Source organism: Phyllobates terribilis, unplaced genomic scaffold (genome assembly GCF_046119375.1).
Source record: "Phyllobates terribilis strain yellow unplaced genomic scaffold, ASM4611937v1 Scaffold_10__3_contigs__length_209671492, whole genome shotgun sequence".
NCBI lineage: Eukaryota > Metazoa > Chordata > Amphibia > Anura > Dendrobatidae > Phyllobates > Phyllobates terribilis.
In genome coordinates, this window is record NW_027362770.1 from 76,124,058 (window position 1) to 76,142,954 (window position 18,897).

The 18,897-nt window shown below is 43.7% G+C and overlaps 1 protein-coding gene across 3 annotated transcripts in view; it reads right to left on the bottom strand.

Annotated features, from left to right (window-relative positions):
* Positions 1-18,897, bottom strand: part of LOC141164413 (A-type potassium channel modulatory protein KCNIP1) — an 858,918-nt gene that overhangs the window by 321,217 nt on the left and 518,804 nt on the right. For all 3 annotated transcript variants that reach the window (XM_073649607.1, XM_073649608.1, XM_073649606.1), the window contains one exon: positions 1,405-1,467. In XM_073649607.1, the coding sequence (XP_073505708.1) occupies positions 1,405-1,467 (63 nt within the window). The remainder of the gene's footprint in view (positions 1-1,404; positions 1,468-18,897) is intronic.

Genomic DNA, 18,897 nt, shown 5'->3' on the forward strand with positions numbered 1-18,897 from the left:
AAGGCGGAGACGACACCAGGAGAAACAGTGGCGGCTGGGGACCGAGTATGGACACAAGGCCGCCGCCGGCATGAGGTTATGAAAAGCTTCCACCTCCACGAGCCTAAAAGGCCACATTTCAAGTGCAATCTGCTGTCAAAAATTTGGCAGTATAGTATTGCAGCCTGTGCGTGGGTGGGTGACTGCCTGCATACTTGCGCTTGCATTCCAAGGAATGGGGTAGGGACAACTGAACACTGCACTGGGAGAAGGACGTGGACGGTGATTGCTGCAAGTCTGCAAAGACAGGTGCATGGCGGGAGGCATCTTCGCATGCGCCAAGGATCACTTATGATGGGCACACTTTTAGGCAGTGACCTGGGAGTCAGAAATGCTTCCAGAGGTCTTCCCCATGCTGTTCCCATGTCTTTTCAGCACTATATGCATGTGTCTGATGATGTGTTACACACCACATGGCCAGATAAGGCTGTAAAATGTTAAAATGACATTTCCCAGTGAATGCATTTGTCTTTGTTGAAAGCAATGCAAAAGTGCAAAAACGCATAAAAAACGTGTGAACATAGCCCAAGGTGTGGAGGAGTATTTTTGGTTTTGGTTATTTATTTTGCCTTATATACAAGTCATTACCCTGGAAAGGATGTTCCTTAATATATTTCCCAGGAAAATCCATTTCGTTTTTGTATGTTTTATTGTGAGTCCGTAAAAGTGACGTAATACTCTGACAACGTTGTTGACAGCAGTGACCTGGGAGTCAGAAATGCTTCCAGCGGTCTTCCCCATGCTGTTCCCATGTCATTTGAGCACTGTTCCCATCGATTTGGGCAATTTTTAGGCCCTCTACAAACCGCCGGGGAGAGCCGCCTGAAAAATGCTCGAGTTTCCCATAGACTTACATTGGGCTCGTTGCTCCGGTCTAGCACCCGGGTATTCCAATTTGCTTGACCCGAGCATCGAGTACCCGAGCATTTTAGTGCTCGCTCATCACTATTTATTACTAAAAGTTAATGAGATTGGCACATTAAATAAGAAAGAATTTGAATTTTTGAATACAAAAAAACAGATAAAACCATTATAATATTTCCAAAAAATTCGTAAAAAGACCACTAGGCTATTGGAATTTCTGCAACTAGCTCTCTAACATTGAGATTGTGTGAGTGTATTGATATTTTTGCAGACATATATGAAACTACCTCATATTTAAAAGATACAAATGATGTAATAAAATCTCTAGAACTATATTTGCATATTTGCATTACAGATAATTTGCAAATGGCCAGTGTAGATGTATCTTTTCTGTACACAGTGATCCCCATAAATAATGGAGTGGAAAATGTTGATGATGGATGACGGATGTGTTAGGCCTTTATTTAATCTATAATTCAAGAACATTTAATAATTTCTTACCTCTTGACAAGACTCAATAAATTCATCCAAGGTTACAACACCATCTTTATTTTTGTCCATTTTCTAGAAAAAAAAAACTATATTTGAAATGTAATTCTTATTGAAGGCTTATGTTATTATGAATATATTAGAGAAATTACATACTATTAAAGCCAACAGCTTTTTAACATACTATAAGAAATAATTAGTAGATGTTTTACAGTGCAAGTTGTAAAATTTGGCACTCTGTATGGGAAGGAGTAGCTGTAATAAAATAAATAAATAATTTTAAAAAGGTATTATTCATTATTCTTGAGATAAAACACATTGACAATTATTATAGTTAAGAAGAGAGATGTGTGTGGTTTATAGCATAAATTGTAGCATAAACATATGTACAGTGCCTACAGGTAGTATTCAACCCCCTGCAGATTTAGCTGGTTGACACATGCGGAATTAACTTGGCATTGTGACATTTGTACTGTAGATCAGCCTGGAAGTGGGAAATGCATTGCAGCAAATTTTTTTTTTTTTTTTTTTAAACGTAAAAAGTTAATTCAGAGTGTCATTTATTATTCAACCCCTCAAACCACAAGAATTCTGTTTGGTCCCCCTAAAGTATTAAGAAATAGTTCAGGCACCAAGAATAATGAGCTTCACATGTGTGGATTAAAGATCTCTTTTGCCAGCCTTTTCTGACTATTTAAGACCCTCCCCAAACTTGTGAACAGCACTCAGACATGGTCAACATGGGAAAGACAAAGGAGCATTCCAAGGCCATCAGAGACAAGATCGTGGAGGGTCACAAGGCTGGCAAGGGGTACAAAACCCTTTCCAAGGAGTTGGGCCTACCTGTCTCCACTGTTGGGAGCATCATCCGTAAGTGGAAGGCTTATGGAACTACTGTTAGCCTTCCATGGCCAGGACAGCCTTTGAAAGTGTCCTCCCGTGTCGAGGCCAGGCTTGTCCGAAGAGTCAAGGCTAACCCAAGGACAACAAGGAAGGAGCTCCGGGAAGATCTCATGGCAGTGGGGACATTGGTTTCAGTCAATACCATAAGTAACGTACTCCACCGCAATGGTCTCCGTTCCAGACGAGCCCGTAAGGTACCTTTACTTTCAAAGCGTCATGTCAAGGCTCGTCTACAGTTTGCTCATGATCACTTGGAGGACTCTGAGACAGACTGGTTCAAGGTTCTATGGTCTGATGAGACCAAGATCGAGATCTTTGGTGCCAACCACACACGTGACGTTTGGAGACTGGATGGCACTGCATACGACCCCAAGAATACCATCCCTACAGTCAAGCATGGTGGTGGCAGCATCATGCTGTGGGGCTGTTTCTCTGCCAAGGGGCCTGGCCATCTGGTCCGCATCCATGGGAAGATGGATAGCACGGCCTACCTGGAGATTTTGGCCAAGAACCTCCGCTCCTCCATCAAGGATCTTAAGATGGGTCGTAATTTCATCTTCCAACAAGACAACGACCCAAAGAACACAGCCAAGAAAACCAAGGCCTGGTTCAATAGGGAAAAAGTCAAGGTGTTGGAGTGGCCTAGTCAGTCTCCTGACCTTAACCCAATTGAAAACTTGTGGAAGGAGCTCAAGAATAAAGTCCACATGAGACACCCAAAGAACCTAGATAACTTGGAGAAGATCTGCATGGAGGAGTGGGCCAAGATAACTCCACAGACCTGTGCCGGCCTGATCAGGTCTTATAAAAGACGATTAATAGCTGTAATTGCAAACAAGGGTTATTCCACAAAATATTAAACATAGGGGTTGTATAATAATTGACCCACACTTTTATGTTTAAAATTTAATAAAATTCAACTGAGCAACATAACTTTTTGATTTGTAAGATTTATGCTTCTGATCATAAAACCTACTCTCGTTTGCAGTTTGAAGGCTCTAACTTATTTGCATCTTATCAAACCAGCTAAATCTGCAGGGGGTTGAATACTACTTGTAGGCACTGTATATATACAGTTGAAACCAGAAGTTTACATAAACTATATAAAGACACATATGCATGTTTTTCTCAATATCTGACATAAAATCAGAATAAACCTTTCCGCTTTGGGTCAATTAGGATTACCATAGTTTTTAATATTTGCCAAATGCCAGAATAATGCGAGAGAGAGGATGTTTTAAGGCATTTTTATTACTTACTGCAAAATCAAAAGTTTACATACATTTCATTAATATTTGGTACCATTGCTTGCCCTTAAACTGAATGACTTGGTTCAAACGTTTGGGATATCCTTCCAAAAGCTTCCCACAATAGTTGGTCGGAATTTGGGTCCATTCCTCCTGACAAAACTGGTGTTCCAGGTTTGTATGTCGCCTTGCTCACACCTGCCTTTTCAGCTTTGCCCATAAATTTTCAATAGGATTGAGATTTTTTATTTATTTTACACATTTATATAGCGCAATTAATTCCACAGCGCTTTACAGACATTAAGGGGACTGTCCCCATTGGGGCTCACAATCTAAATTCCCTATCAGTATGTCTTTGGAATGTGGGATGAAACCGGAGTACCCAAAGGAAACCTACGCAAACACAGGGAGAACATACAAACTCCTTGCAGATGTTGTTCTTGGTGGGATTCAAACCCAGGACCCCAGCACTGCAAGACTGCAGTGCTAACCACTGAGCCACCATGCTGAGATCAAGGCTTTGTGATGGCTACTCCAAAACATTGAATTTTTTTATCCTTAAGCCACTTTGTTACCATTTTGGCAGTATGCTTCGAGTAATTTGGAAGATCCATTTCCACCCAAGCTTTAACTTCCTGGCTGATGTCTTGAGATGTTGCTTCAGTATTGCCACATAATCTTCTTTTCTCATGATGTCATCTATTTTGTGAAGTGCACCAGTCCCTCGTGCAGCAAAACAACCCGACAACATGATGATGTCACCCCCGTGTTTCACAGCTGGGATGGTGTTCTTAGGCTTCCAAGCTTCTCCCTTTTTCCTCCAAATGTAATGATTGCCATTATGCCCAAATTGTTCAATTTTAGTTTCATCAGAACACAAATTAAGGTCTTTGTTCCGGTGTGCATTTGCAAACATTAATCTGGCTTTTTTATGCTTCTTTTGGAGTAATAGGTTCTTCCTGGCAGAATTGCCTTTCAGCCCTTGTTGATACAGTACACGTTTCACTGTGGATATTGACACAATCTTACCAGCTTCTGCCATCATCTTCACAAGGTCTTTTGCTATTGTCCTTGAGGTGATATGCATATATCGGACCAAAGCACATTCATCTCTGGGACACAGAACCCGTCTCCTTCCTGAGCGGTATGATGACTGGACATTTCCATCTTGTTTGTACTTGCATATAATTGTTTATACAGATGAATGAGGCTCCTTCAGGTATCTTGAAATTGTACCCAAGGATGAGCCAGACTTGTTCAAGTCCACAATTCTCTTCCTGATATCTTGGCTGATTTCTTTAGACCTTCCCATTATGTTTCACAAAGAAGCAGTGTGTTTCAGGTGTGCATTAAAATACATCCACAGGTGTGTCTCTAATTAGCTCAGATGTTGCCAAAAAAACAGAAGCTTCCAAACACATGACATCATCATATGGGCAGTCCAGAATTGTTTAAAGGCATAGTAATCTTAGTGTATGTAAACTTTTGACTTTGCAGTAAGTAATAAAAATGTCTTAAAACATTCTCTCTCTCTCATTATTCTGGCATTTGGCAAATATTAAAAATTATGGTAATCCTAATCGACCTAAAACGGGAAAGGTTTATTCTGATTTCATGCCAGATATTGAGAAAAACATGCATATTTGTTTTTTATATAATGTATGTAAACTTCTGGTTTTAACTGTATATATATTTTTATATATATTTTTTTAACGTCATTGGGGTCTATCCTGTGCTATGGTGACTTGATGGATCAATGATCAATAAATATATATTTTTAAACTCGTTTTATTGAAAGAATTGAACTGAATAATAGTCAAATACAGCCAACATTACATTAGCAATAATTCTCAAAAGAATTACACTCTAGTAATGAGCGAGTGTGCTCGTCATTGCTCGGTACTCGCCTGAGCATCTCTCTGCTTGAGATGCTCAGCGAGTATTTCCGGGATGCTCGGGCGGGAGCTCGGGTCCCCGCCCTGCATGTTTGGCGCTCTTTAGAGAGCCAATGAACATGCAGCGTTTGCTTGCCACGCACTGTAATGCCGTAGCCATGTTGGTTGTGGAATTACAGTGATTGGCTGGCCGCATAGGGTCATCGGGTCTATATAAGACCAAGTGACCCTATGCTCGTCACAGTCTATCCCAGAAAAAAGCAGAGTAGGGAGAGGTGCTGCTGTGTGAGAGACAGAATTGGCGGTAGTTAGGTATAGGTATTCCACACCAAAATACATATCCATCTGAACCAACAGTCCTTCTGAGGACTTATCCGGCTGCATATATACAGTGGTGAATTTGGTGATAGAACAACTTAGGCAGGCAGAGATTGTGAACACTATACAGCACAATAGTGTCCATTGCACGTTCTGTCTGCTTCTGCTGCTGCCTGTTACAGATAGCAATTGGACTAGATATCGTTTTTTTGCTCCTAATCCTGATTATTTTCTTTAAAAATAATAGAGTCCATCCAACATTTTACTGCTCCATTTGCTTTTTAGGACTGCAGAATGCAGCCAGATCTTTTCCATCATCAGATCCCATATTACAGCGATAAAAATACAGAAATTTGTAGTGAACGTGGAAAATATTGTACTCCATTTACAGTTTAGCAGCAGTGTAGAAATGAAGCAATTCACACGTGGTCACTGTCAATAATTGTAAACAACAAGGCCGATATTCAAAACCGTGGGCATCCGTCAGACGTATCACATATAACTGCGGTACAAATCCAGCCATTAGTAGCGACCGTGCAAAATATTACCTTTTATCGTTTGGCAGCAGTGTGGTAGTGAAGCAATTCACACGTGGACGCTGCCAATAATAGTAAACTACAGGCTGCTATTTAAAATTATGGGTGTCTGTCAGACATATCACATATAACTGCAGTACAAATCCAGCCAACTTTTACAGTTTAGCAGCAGTGTGTTGGTGAAGCTATTCACACATGGTCGCTGCCAATAATAGTAAACTACAAAGGCTGTTGTTTAAAAGCATGGGTTTCCGTCAGATGTATCACATATTCCTGGGGTGCAAAAATCTAGCCATTTGTAGGGACCGTGCAAAATATTATTCTCCATTTAAAATAGGCAAGGCGCGTGTCAAGGTATGGGGTAGTGCACGTGATGGTAATGGTGCATGCAGAGGCTGAAGCCGTGGGAAAGCTGAAATTGTACCACAACAAACAGGCACATCTTGTCGCCCGACCTTCCTGTCCCAATTACTAGGGGACCACAGCATACCACTATTAAAGCCAGAGCAGTGTCAAAACGTTGTTGATTTGATAGCAGATACTGTTACTGAGGACCTCCTCTATGTGTCTTCAAAGGGATATTGGTGTTAGAACTCTCCTGTTAGGTTTTTTCTATTTTGCTGGTCACATGACCTTTTTGCCTATTTAATCCTGCTCCGCCCTTCTGGCCATGCTGGACTTCATTGTAATTTCTACTCTTAAGCTAGCCAGGTGCTTTGTAACCTTTCTCAGTCAGTTTAGCTCGGTCTTTTGACCTTTATTTTCTATGTTGTGTGTTTGTCTTTTTACTGCTACAATTTCTGCTAGGAGGTGTTCATCTTTCTCCCAGTCCCTAGTTCTTGTAGGGATCCCTCCCTTACATCTATAGGTCTTCGTTCAGACTAGCTGAGGACTTTAGCGGGTCTGATCGCAGGATCAGGTTCCCCGTTACATCGTAGGGATCTAGCTTAGTTCTATTGTAGGGACAGATTTCCTGTATTTCCTTAGTGCTTGTAGCCTATCATAACAATTGGGATGTGTCAAAAATTTAGGCAGCCATTGCAGTCACTGCATACGCAATAACTGTATTGCAGAACTGCTCCTGTATAATGGGAACATTTTGCTACTGAGGACATCCTCTATATGTCTTCAAAGGGGTATTGGGATGTGTAGAATATTTAGGCTGCTGTTGCAGTCACTACATACGCAATAACTGTATAGCAGAACTGCTCCTTTATAATGGGATCATTTTGTTACTGAGGCCCTCCTCTATGTGTCTTTAATTTGGTATTGGAGTTTTTCCAAAATTTAGGTAGCCATTGCAGTCACTGCATACACAATAACTGTATAGAAGAACCATCTATAATATAACCGGAGATGAGTGACATGCCTGCGCAGTCTGGCTCCAGTCAGAAGAACGCATGGAGCCGTTACAGGTGAGAGGAGTGTGTATGACGCCGGAGATGGCACTGAACTTACCTGACTGGGAGGAGCATTGCCGCGGCGCCTCTCTAATCTCTGGAGACGGGGGCAGGAGTGAGGCATGGGAATCGGCGCATGCGCATAGCGCTATCCAGAGCCATTTTACTGAAGACACATTTACAGTGTGTCTGCGGCAAAATGGCGCCAGACAGCGCGGTATGAGCATGTGTACTCCTGTACTCCAGTGCCGCACTCCTTCCCCGGCCTCTGGCAGAACAGGACACAGCAGCGCTGGAGCACAGGGAAGGAAGGTGAGTATAAGTGTTTATTTTTTTGTATGTGTGCAGCGTGAAAGGGATGAGGGGTGCCATGCATACCAAGATTGGGGGATAAGGAGGCCATACATACCAGGATTGGGGGATGATGGGTGCCATACATACCAGAATTGGGATGAGGGGTGCCATGTATACCAGGATGAAGGGTACCATACATACCAGAATAGGGATGTGGGGTATCATACATACCAGGATGAGGGATGGGGTGCCATGCATACCAGGATGAGGGGTACCATACATACCAGGATAGGGATGAGGGGTACCATACATACCAGGATGAGGGATGGGGTGCCATGCATACCAGGATTGGGGAATGAGTAGTGCCATGCATACCAGGATGAGGGATTGGGTACCATACATACCAGGATTTGGGGATGAGGGGTGCCATACATACCAGGATTGGGATGAGAGGTGACATGTATACCAAATTTGGGATGAGGGGGCCATGCATACCAGGATGAGAGATGGTATGACATGCATACCAGGATTGGGATGAGGGGTGCAATGTATACCAGATTTGGAATGAGGAATGCCATGCATACCAGGATTGGGGATGAGGGATGCCATGCATACCAGGATTGGGGGTGAGGGGTGTGTTAAGGTTAATACTTATATCTAGCCTCTATCTAGATTCATTATTTATTTAGGAAAACAATTTATATTTAACTATTCCAAAGTTCTCCCTAATAACAAAGAGGGTCTCCATAAGAGGTGCCATGCATACCAGGATTGGGGATGAGGGGTGCCATGCATACCAGGATTGGGGATGAGGAGTGCCATGCATACCAGGATTGGGGATGAGGAGTGCCATGCATACCAGGATTGGGGATGAGGGGTTCCATGAATAGCAGGATTGAGGATGAGGGGTGCCATGCATACCAGGATTGGGGATGAGGGGTGCCATGCATACCAGGATTGGAGATGAGGGGTGCCATGCATACCAGGATTTGGGATGAGGGGTTCCATGCATACCAGGATTGGGGATGAGGGGGCGATGGATACCTGGATTGTGATGAAAGGTAACATGCATACCAGGATAGGGATGTGGGGGGGCCATGCTTAACAGGATTCAGATAAGGGACCATGCATACCAGTATAGGGATGAGGGGTACCATAAATACCAGGATACGGATGAAGGGTACCATCCATACCAGGATGAGGGGTACCATACATACCAGGATAGGGATGAGGGATGGGGTACCATGCATACCAGGATAGGGATGAGGAGTGCCATGCATAACAGGATGGGGGTGATGGGCCCATGCATACCGGGGTAAGGCTTCGGGGGTCATGCATACCAGGATTAGGTATGAGAGAGCCATGCAAGCCAGGATTGGGGATGAGGGGTGCCATGCATAGCAGGATTGGGGATGAGGGGTGCCATGCATACCAGGTTTGGGGATGAGGGGTGCCATGCATACCAGGTTTGGGGATTAGGGGTGCCATGCATACCAGGATTGGGGATGAGGGGTGCCATGCACACCAGGACTGGGGATGAGGGGTGCCATGCATACCAGGATTTGGGATGGGGTGCCATGCATACCAGGATAGAGATAAGGGGTACCATCCATACCAGGTTGAGGGGTACCATATATACCAGGATAGGGAAGAGGGATGGGGTGCCATGCATACCGGGATGGGGATGAGGGGCACCATGCATACCAGGATGGAGATGAGGGGTGCCATGCATACCAGGATTGAGGATGAGGGGTGCCATGCATACCGAGATGGGGATGAGGGGTGCCATGCATACTAGGATGGGGATGAGGGGTGCCATGCATACCAGGATTGATGATGAGGGGTGCCATGCATACCAGGATGGGGATGAGGGGTGCCATGCATACCAGGATGGGGATGAGCGATGCCATTCATACCAGGGTAGGGATGTGGGGAGGCCATGCATAACAGGATTCGGATGAGGGGCCATGCATACCAGGATAGGGATGAGGGGTGCCATGTATACCAGGATAGGGATGAGGGGCACCATGAATACCAGGATGAGGGATGGGGTGCCATGCATACCAGGATAGGGATGAGGGGTACCATCCATACCAGGATGAGGGGTACAATACATACCAGGATAGGGATGAGGGATGGGGTGCCATGCATACCGGGATGGGGATGAGGGATGGGGTGCCATGCATACCAGGATAGGGATGAGGGGTACCATCCATACCAGGATGAGGGGTACAATACATACCAGGATAGGGATGAGGGATGGGGTGCCATGCATACCGGGATGGGGATGAGGGGTGCCATGCATACCAGGATGGGGATGAGGGTGCCATGCATACCAGGATGGGGATGAGCGGTGCCATGCATAACAGGATGGGGATGAGGGGTGCCATGCATATCAGGATTGGGATGAGGGGTGCTATGCATACCAGGATAGGGATGAAGGGTACCATGTATACCAGGATAGGGATGAGGGGCACCATGAATACCAGGATGAGGGATGGGGTGCCATGCATACCAGGATAGGGATGAGGGGTACCATCCATACCAGGATGAGGGGTACAATACATACCAGGATAGGGATGAGGGATGGGGTGCCATGCATACCGGGATGGGGATGAGGGATGGGGTGCCATGCATAGCAGGATAGGGATGAGGGGTACCATCCATACCAGGATGAGGGGTACAATACATACCAGGATAGGGATGAGGGATGGGGTGCCATGCATACCGGGATGGGGATGAGGGGTGCCATGCATACCAGGATGGGGATGAGGGGTGCCATGCATACCAGGATTGAGGATGAGGGGTGCCATGCATACCAGGATGGGGATGAGGGGTGCCATGCATACCAGGATGGGGATGAGCGGTGCCATGCATAACAGGATGGGGATGAGGGGTGCCATGCATATCAGGATTGGGATGAGGGGTGCCATGCATACCAGGATAGGGATGAGGGTTGCCATGCATACCAGGATAGGGATGATGGATGCCATGCATACCAGGATAGGGATGAAGGGTGCCATGTATACCAGGATAGGAATGAGGGGTGCCATGCATACCAGGATAGGATGGGGGGACAGGATGGTGGCGGCACAAATACCAGGATGGGGTAGCACAAATACCAGGATTGGGGCAGCACAAATACCAGAATGGGGGCAGCATAAATACCAGGAGCATGGGAGACCATATACCAATAAAAATGCTCGCCACCCGGGCATAGAACGGGTTCAATAGCAAGTACCTTTATAATGGGAACATTTTGTTACTGAGGACCAACTTTATGTGTCTTTAAAGCTGTATTGGGATGCGTCGAAAATCTAGGGAGCCGTTGCAATCACTGCATATGCAATAACTGTATAGCAGAACCGCTTGTTTAGATTGGGAACATTTTGTTAATGAGGCCCTCCTCTATGTGTCTTTAAATTGATATTGGGTTTTTCCAAAATTTAGGGTTATTGGGATGTGTTGAAAATTTAGGCTGCCGTTGCAGTCACTGGATACGCAAAAACTGTATAGCAGAACTGTTCCTTTATTATGGGATCATTTTGTTACGGAGAACCTCCTCTATGTGTCTTCAAAGGGGTATTGGGATACGTCGAAAATGTAGGCTGTAGTGTTGAGCGAGTATGTTCTGTTAACCCTTTCGCCGAGTATGCTCGGGCGAGCACAGAGTAGTTACAGCTGCTCGATGTTATGTTTAAATCACTCCCGTGTGCATGATTTGCGACTGTTTGACAGCTTTATTACATGTGAGGAATGATTGTTCCTTTTCCATTCCTCACATGTAATAAAATCAAACTACAATAACAATCGGGGGAGGGGGCTAATAGGAGACACGATGTAATCCAAATAAAGTACAATGCAAAAACAAATCACTAGATAGCAAAGGAATACCAATATGTATATATATATATATATATATATATATATATATATTATTGTTGTTTATTTTTAGAGCACTATTGATTCCATGGTACTGTATATGAAAAGGGGTCACATACAAAACACAAATAGAAATTACAATGAACAAACTAAAAGTGACGGACAGGTACAGAGGGGAGAGGGCCCTGCCCTTGCTGCCTTACATTCTACAGGAATATATATAGAAAGGTGTATACATCCCACAAAATTAGAGCAATGTAATACATAAGGATTATTTAGAAAATATCAAAAGGGAGGGCAAACATATATTGTGAGACATACCAGCAAATAATAGATAATAACTTTATGAAGCTGGCTACAATAAATCAAACCTATTGAATAGTACAGAAACAGAGTAAAGTTTTGAACACGTCACCAACTTTCAATTAAATATATTTCTAAAGGTGCTATTGACAAATTCTTACTATATGTCAGTAACAACCCATCTAATCCACACAGGCAAAGAAATCAAACCATAGATGTCCATAAATTAAGTTGTGTGTAAAAATGAGAAATGACACAGGGAAAAAGTATTGAACACGCTTACTGAAATGTAATTACAATTAATACTTCATACACAAGCCTTTGTTGGTGATGACAGCTTCAAGATGCCTCATGTATGGAGAAACTAGTCACATGCATTGCACAGGTGTGATTTTGGCCCATTCTTCCACATAAACACTTTTCAAATCCTCAAGGTTCTGTGGGCTATTTCTATGAACTCTGAGCTTTAGTTCCATCCATAAATTTTCTATTGGATTCAGGTCAGGTGACTGCCTGGGCCATTCTAGCAGCTTTATTTTCGTTCTCTGAAACGAATTGAGATTTTCCTTCACTGTGAGTTTGAGATCATTGTCTTGTTGAAATGTCCACACTTATTTAATCTTCATCGTCCTGGTACATTTGTCCATTCATCCTTCCTTCAACCACATGAAGTCAATGTCAATGCCGTATGCTGAAAAACAGCCCCACACCATTATTTTCCCACCTCCAAACTTCACTGTTGGTATGGTGTTTATGGGGTGGTATGGCGTGTATTATGGCATCCAAAGAGTTCACCTCATTGTAGATTGTAAGCTCTTACGAGCAGGATCGCCATTTTTTTTGCTTTAATTATTGTATTATCTTTAACTGTTACTTATGACTGTTGTCTATGAACCTCGGAATTGTAAAGCGCTGCAGAATATGTTGGCACTATATAAATAAATATTATTATTATTATTCAATTCTGGTCTCATCTGGCCAGACTATGGTCCTCCCGTATTTCACAGACTTGTCTAAATGTTGATGAGCAAACGCACTTGAACATGCTTTTTGTTCAGCAATGGAGTCTTGTGTAGTGGGCGTGCATACAGGCCATGGAGGTTGAGTGCATTACTTATTGTTTCGTACTTGCTGATTCCAGGTCTTTCTGTAGCTCTACATAGGTGGTCCTTGGCTCTTGGACAACTCTTCTGATAATTCTTTTTATTCCTCTGTCTGATATCTGGTCGTGGCCGGTTTATAGGGAAATTATGTGCTTTCCTCTTTCAAATAATGGCCCCAGCAATCTCACTTATTTTACCCACCATGAGATGTTTCTTGTGTGGCACCTTGGTAATGAGACACCTTTTTATAGGCCATCAGTTCAACAAGCTGATATTATTTTTCAATAAGTGGAAGGATTGCTGTCTAATTACTGATAGATTAACTATTGATCAATTTCAGCTGGTGTCATGACTTTCCATGGCTTTTTGAACCTCTCTTTCTTCATGTGTTCAATACTTTTCTCCTGTGTCATTTCTCATTATTGCACATAACTTAATTTATAGACATCTATGGTTTGATTTCTTTTGTATGTAGGTTGAATGGGTTGTTATTAACATCTTGTGAGAATTTCATGTCAATAACACCTTTAGAAATATATTTACTTAGAAAATTGGCGGCGTGTTCAATGCTTATTTCACCAGCTGTAGATACAGGACTGCTCTGTCCAATGAGGTGAAGAGACCATTTTTCCTCAGGCTGCACTTTGGGAAATCTGATACGTGGTGGTAAAATGCCTGCTGCCTTCACTGAGACGCTGCACACTGGCTGAGGCCAGTAGCATAATGCATGTCAGTGTTTTGTATTGGCAGGAGCAAGCAGGAAAGACTTAGCTGCTGGTGGTGTAGCTAGTTCTGACTTGCATTCATTGTCTGGATTTCTTGTCGTACACATTTGTGCAGGATGCTGGTTTCCCCAGACTAGGTGTTACATGCATGCCACTAGGTTCAGATAGGGGCGAGACAGGTTACATAAATTCTTTGGAATCCTGGGGGAACCGTTACTCAGAGCGACCATAGACCATGTGCTGCAGCTTCTCCTCTCAGGCACAGACACGTAGGTTGTTTCACTTGCTGACCAGTCACACTTGACAAGAGTCCTCATAAATGGTAGAACAGTAGCATTTAATAAGAAGCCGCACAGCCAGTGCAAGTTAAGTCTTATGAGCAACAGGCTCCAGTGACAAACAGTACAGTTTCCTTAGCAGCACAGCAGTTCACAATTTTCCCAGTAGTACAGGACAGCACAGTTCTAATGAAAAGGCACATTAATGAACACAGCATTCTTTACAGCACAGTGAGATGGAGGAGGGGGGAGGGTTTGCTGAGGGAGATGATCCCTGTGGCACCATTTCTTACAATCCTTATCTTTCTACTTGACAATACTCTGCACTGCTAGTTCAGGAACTCTACCTGACCTGTGCTTCGCTTCACTCCTGACTTGAATCCTTTTCACTTGCAGGGGCACTTCTGTCAGATGTAGAACACACACATCACCTTTCTCTTTGGCTCCAGCCAGATAGTAACCAACTTCCCCACAATCCCCCTGGGGCTCTGCTAAAATACTCCCCTTCTCCTGTGACTATGTTAACCCCTCTAGTTGCTGGATGCTTCTGGAGCACAACACTTCCTGTGTCATGTGCTTCTGTTACTTCTAATAGTTGCTGAATGCTTGTAAAGCAACAGCACTACTTCTGCATGTCACATAGGCTTGCTGAATGATAATAGATTTCCTAAAGGAGAAAAAACGTGGCGCTATCTAAGCATAGTAAGATTTGATCAATTAAAAGGGTGAGTATCTATAGGAAATTGCTCACCTGATGCGGTTGAGGCACAACTCCCGCTTTTAGTATGGATGAATTTGCAAAAGACTGCAGCCGACCTGGTGAGGTGGGATTGAATCCTGAGACAGGAGTATCCCACAACGAGGATGCCAAAAGGGAGAACCAGGTGATGGCGCTGTCTTTGCCACCAAGTGAGATCACGGTGCAGGAACTTCAGGTTGCTAGTAAATAAAAAAAAAATTTTCTTCAGGAGTATCATACACCTGAAGAAGGCTGCAAACAGCCGAAACGCATTGTGTATATAGGTTTTGTTGTTTTATATTAGTGTGAAAAATAAATTATTTTTTTTTACTTACGAGCAATCTGAAGTTCCTGCACCGTGATCTCACTTGGTTGCAAAGACAGCGCCATCACCTGGCTCTCCCTTTTGACATAGGCTTACTGTTAGCACTGAGGAGTGCTGTGTTTGCAGCCACACAAGCTGATATTGATGTCTGGAGCATTCCTCAAGCTGAGCAAAAGACATATTCATGTTGAATGGGAGTGTGTGTGTGTGTGTGTGGGAGGGCAACGTGGCTATAGATTTATTATATTATTCTTTGCAGTGCAGGTGCAGTTAATGCCAGAATTATTGTTTGGGAGGGGGCTTATTATGAAAGTATATATGCATATATACTGATATTCTTAAATGTAGATTATGCCAGGCTACGTGTGTGTGTGTGTATATATATTGATAGATAGATATATATATACAGTGGTGGCCAAAAGTATTGGCACCCCTGCAATTTTGTCAGATAATACTCAGTTTCTTCCTGAAAATGATTGCAATCACAAATTCTTTGGTATTATTATCTTCATTTAATTTGTCTTCAATGAAAAAACACAAAAAGAATTGTCCTAAAGCCAAATTGGATATAATTCCACACCAAACCTAAAAAAGGGGGTGGACAAAAGTATTGGCACTGTTTGAAAAATCATTCGTGTAATTAACAGCACCTGTAACTTGCCTGTGGCACCTAACAGGTGTTGGCAATAACTAAATCACACTTGCAGCCAGTTAACATGGACTAAAGTTGACTCAACCTCTGTCCTGCGTCCTTGTGTGTACCACATTGAGCATGGAGAAAAGAAAGAAGACCAAAGAACTGTCTGAGGACTTGAGAAACCAAATTGTGAGGAAGCATGAGCAATCTCAAGGCTACAAGTCCATCTCCAAAGACCTGAATGTTCCTGTGTCTTCCGTGCGCAGTGTCATCAAGAAGTTTAAAGCCCATGGCACTGTGGCTAACCTCCCTAGATGTGGACGGAAAAGAAAAATTGATGAGAGATTTCAACGCAAGATTGTGCGGATGGTGGATAAAGAACCTCGATTAACATCCAAACAAGTTCAAGCTGCCCTGCAGTCCGAGGGTACAACAGTGTCAACCCATACTATCCATCGGCGTCTGAATGAAAAGGGACTGTATGGTAGGATACCCAGGAAGACCCCACTTCTTACCCCGAGACATAAAAAAGCCAGGCTAGAGTTGGCTAAAACTTACCTGAGAAAGCCTAAAACATTTTGGAAGAATGTTCTCTGGTCAGACAGGACAAAAGTAGAGCTTTTTGGGAAAAAGCATCAACATAGAGTGTACAGGAAAAAAAAAAGAGGCATTCAAAGAAAAGAACACGGTCCCTACAGTCAAACATGGCGGAGGTTCCCTGATGTTTTGGGGTTGCTTTGCTGCCTCTGGCACTGGACTGCTTGACCGTGTGCATGGCATTATGAAGTCTGAAAACTACCAACAATTTTTGCAGCATAATGTAGGGCCCAGTGCGAGAAAGCTGGGTCTCCCTCAGAGGTCATGGGTCTTCCAGCAGGACAATGACCCAAAGCACACTTCCAAAAGCACTGTAAAATGATTTGAGAGAAAGCACTGGAGACTTCTAAGGTGGCCAGCAATGAGTCCAGACATGAATCCCATAGAACACCTGTGGAGAGATCTCAAAATGGCAGCTTGGAGAAGGCACCCTTCAAATATCAGGGACCTGGAGGAGTTTGCCAAAGAAGAATGGTCTACAATTCCAGCAGAGCATTGTAAGAAACTCATTGATGGTTACCGGAAGCGGTTGTTCGCAGTTATTTTGGCTAAAGATTGTTCAACCAAGTATTAGGCTGAGGGTGCCAATACTTTTGTCTGGCCCATTTTTGGAGTTTTGTGTGAAATGATCAATGATTTGATTTTTGCTTCATTCTCTTTTGTGTTTTTTCCTTGCAAGCAAATTAAATAAAGATAATAAGACCAAAGAATTTGTGATTGCAATCATTTTCAGGAAGAAACTGAGTATTATCTGACAGAATTGCAGGGGTGCCAATACTTTTGGCCACCACTGTACACACACACACGTGGTCTGGCATAATCTATACTACATTTAAAGGGAACCTGTCACGTCCTAGTTGCTATGTACACTGCCCCCATTGCTTTGTTAGTGATGTAATATGCTTCACTAACAAGCTTTTTTCATTAAAATTGGTGGTAGTATAATGATTTTATAACATTATTATTATAAGGTTACGTTAGGCATTACCAATAAAGTAGCCACATAGCAGCATCAGCATACCTTCCAACATTTTTGGGATGGAAAGAGGGATAAAGTATGCGGCGCGTGAAGTGCGCTGCGGCAAATTTCTAGGTCACGCCCCTGGGTGTCCAAGCCCCCTAACCACCCCCATGTCCACGCCCCCACCACACCCATTCAGAACTGCCGATCACATTGTTTCATAAACTGTAATCAAAAAACAGAAAAAATAAATATTTATTTCCAAAAGGTAATGAATTAAAGTACAAATGCAAACTTGCTAGTGTTACTTTTACATAAGAATATTTTAAAGTACAAAATTCTATTTTAAAAGTTGCACATTATAATCATTAGATACACGACTCAGTAGTCAGTATCACACAGGAGAGGATTAGATACACAGCTCAGCAGACAGTATCAAACAGGAGAGGATTAGGTACACAACTCAGCAGACAGTATCACACAAGAGGGGATTGAGAACAAACACCAATGTGCCTTCACATCAGAATCCCCCCAGCAGCAGCTCAGCCTCCTGTGTGCTCGTAGTGGCTGCTATCTTCAGTGCCACTATGGCTGCACACAGACACAGGGATTCAGAATGCACACGCTGCTGGAGGTGATTGCTATTATGGTTACCTCAGTCCAGGACCCCGCCAGATACCACTGTGAGTGACCTCTCTCCCTCTCTGAACCACTGCATCGGCAGAAGAAGAGACAGAAGGGGCGTTGCCTAATACAAGGGGGCGTGTCGACTAATTCTCACTGCTGTGTGTGCGGGAGAAGCCGGTCCTGGCCGGGACTGCGGGGCACGTCCTCAAAATCGGGACAGTCCCCCAGTATGAGGGTAGGTTGGGAGCTGTGGCGTCAGTACTTATTACATTCTATGCAATTTTACATTTCACATTACTCCATAAAAACGCAATAAAACCACATATCACAGTACACACTTAACAATTGTTGTGTTCAGGGGCAGGTATAGGACAGGCCCTGTCATACTCTTACGTAATGTGACGCGCCCCCAGAGCCGTGGAGTACTTGGCAGCCGGGCCTATGGATGCTGGGTGGATATCACTGTGGCTGGCCCGGTCCGTGGCCCAGGGCGGTCAACAAAAAGGGGGGTTTTATTTATAGGGGATTTGTAAAGTTCGTGACGCCACCTGTGGAATGCGGCCAAAGGGAGCCGTCGCTGCGGAGCAGTCCTCTGGAGCTGGTGTTACGGCAGCAGGGATGGTGTGGCTCTCCACAGGTAGAGCTTGCTCCAGGGCAGTGTAGGTGTTGATGGTTGCGCTGGGCGTTGTAGTGCAGAGGGAAAGATGGCGCAGCTGAAATAATGGACGGAGGCAG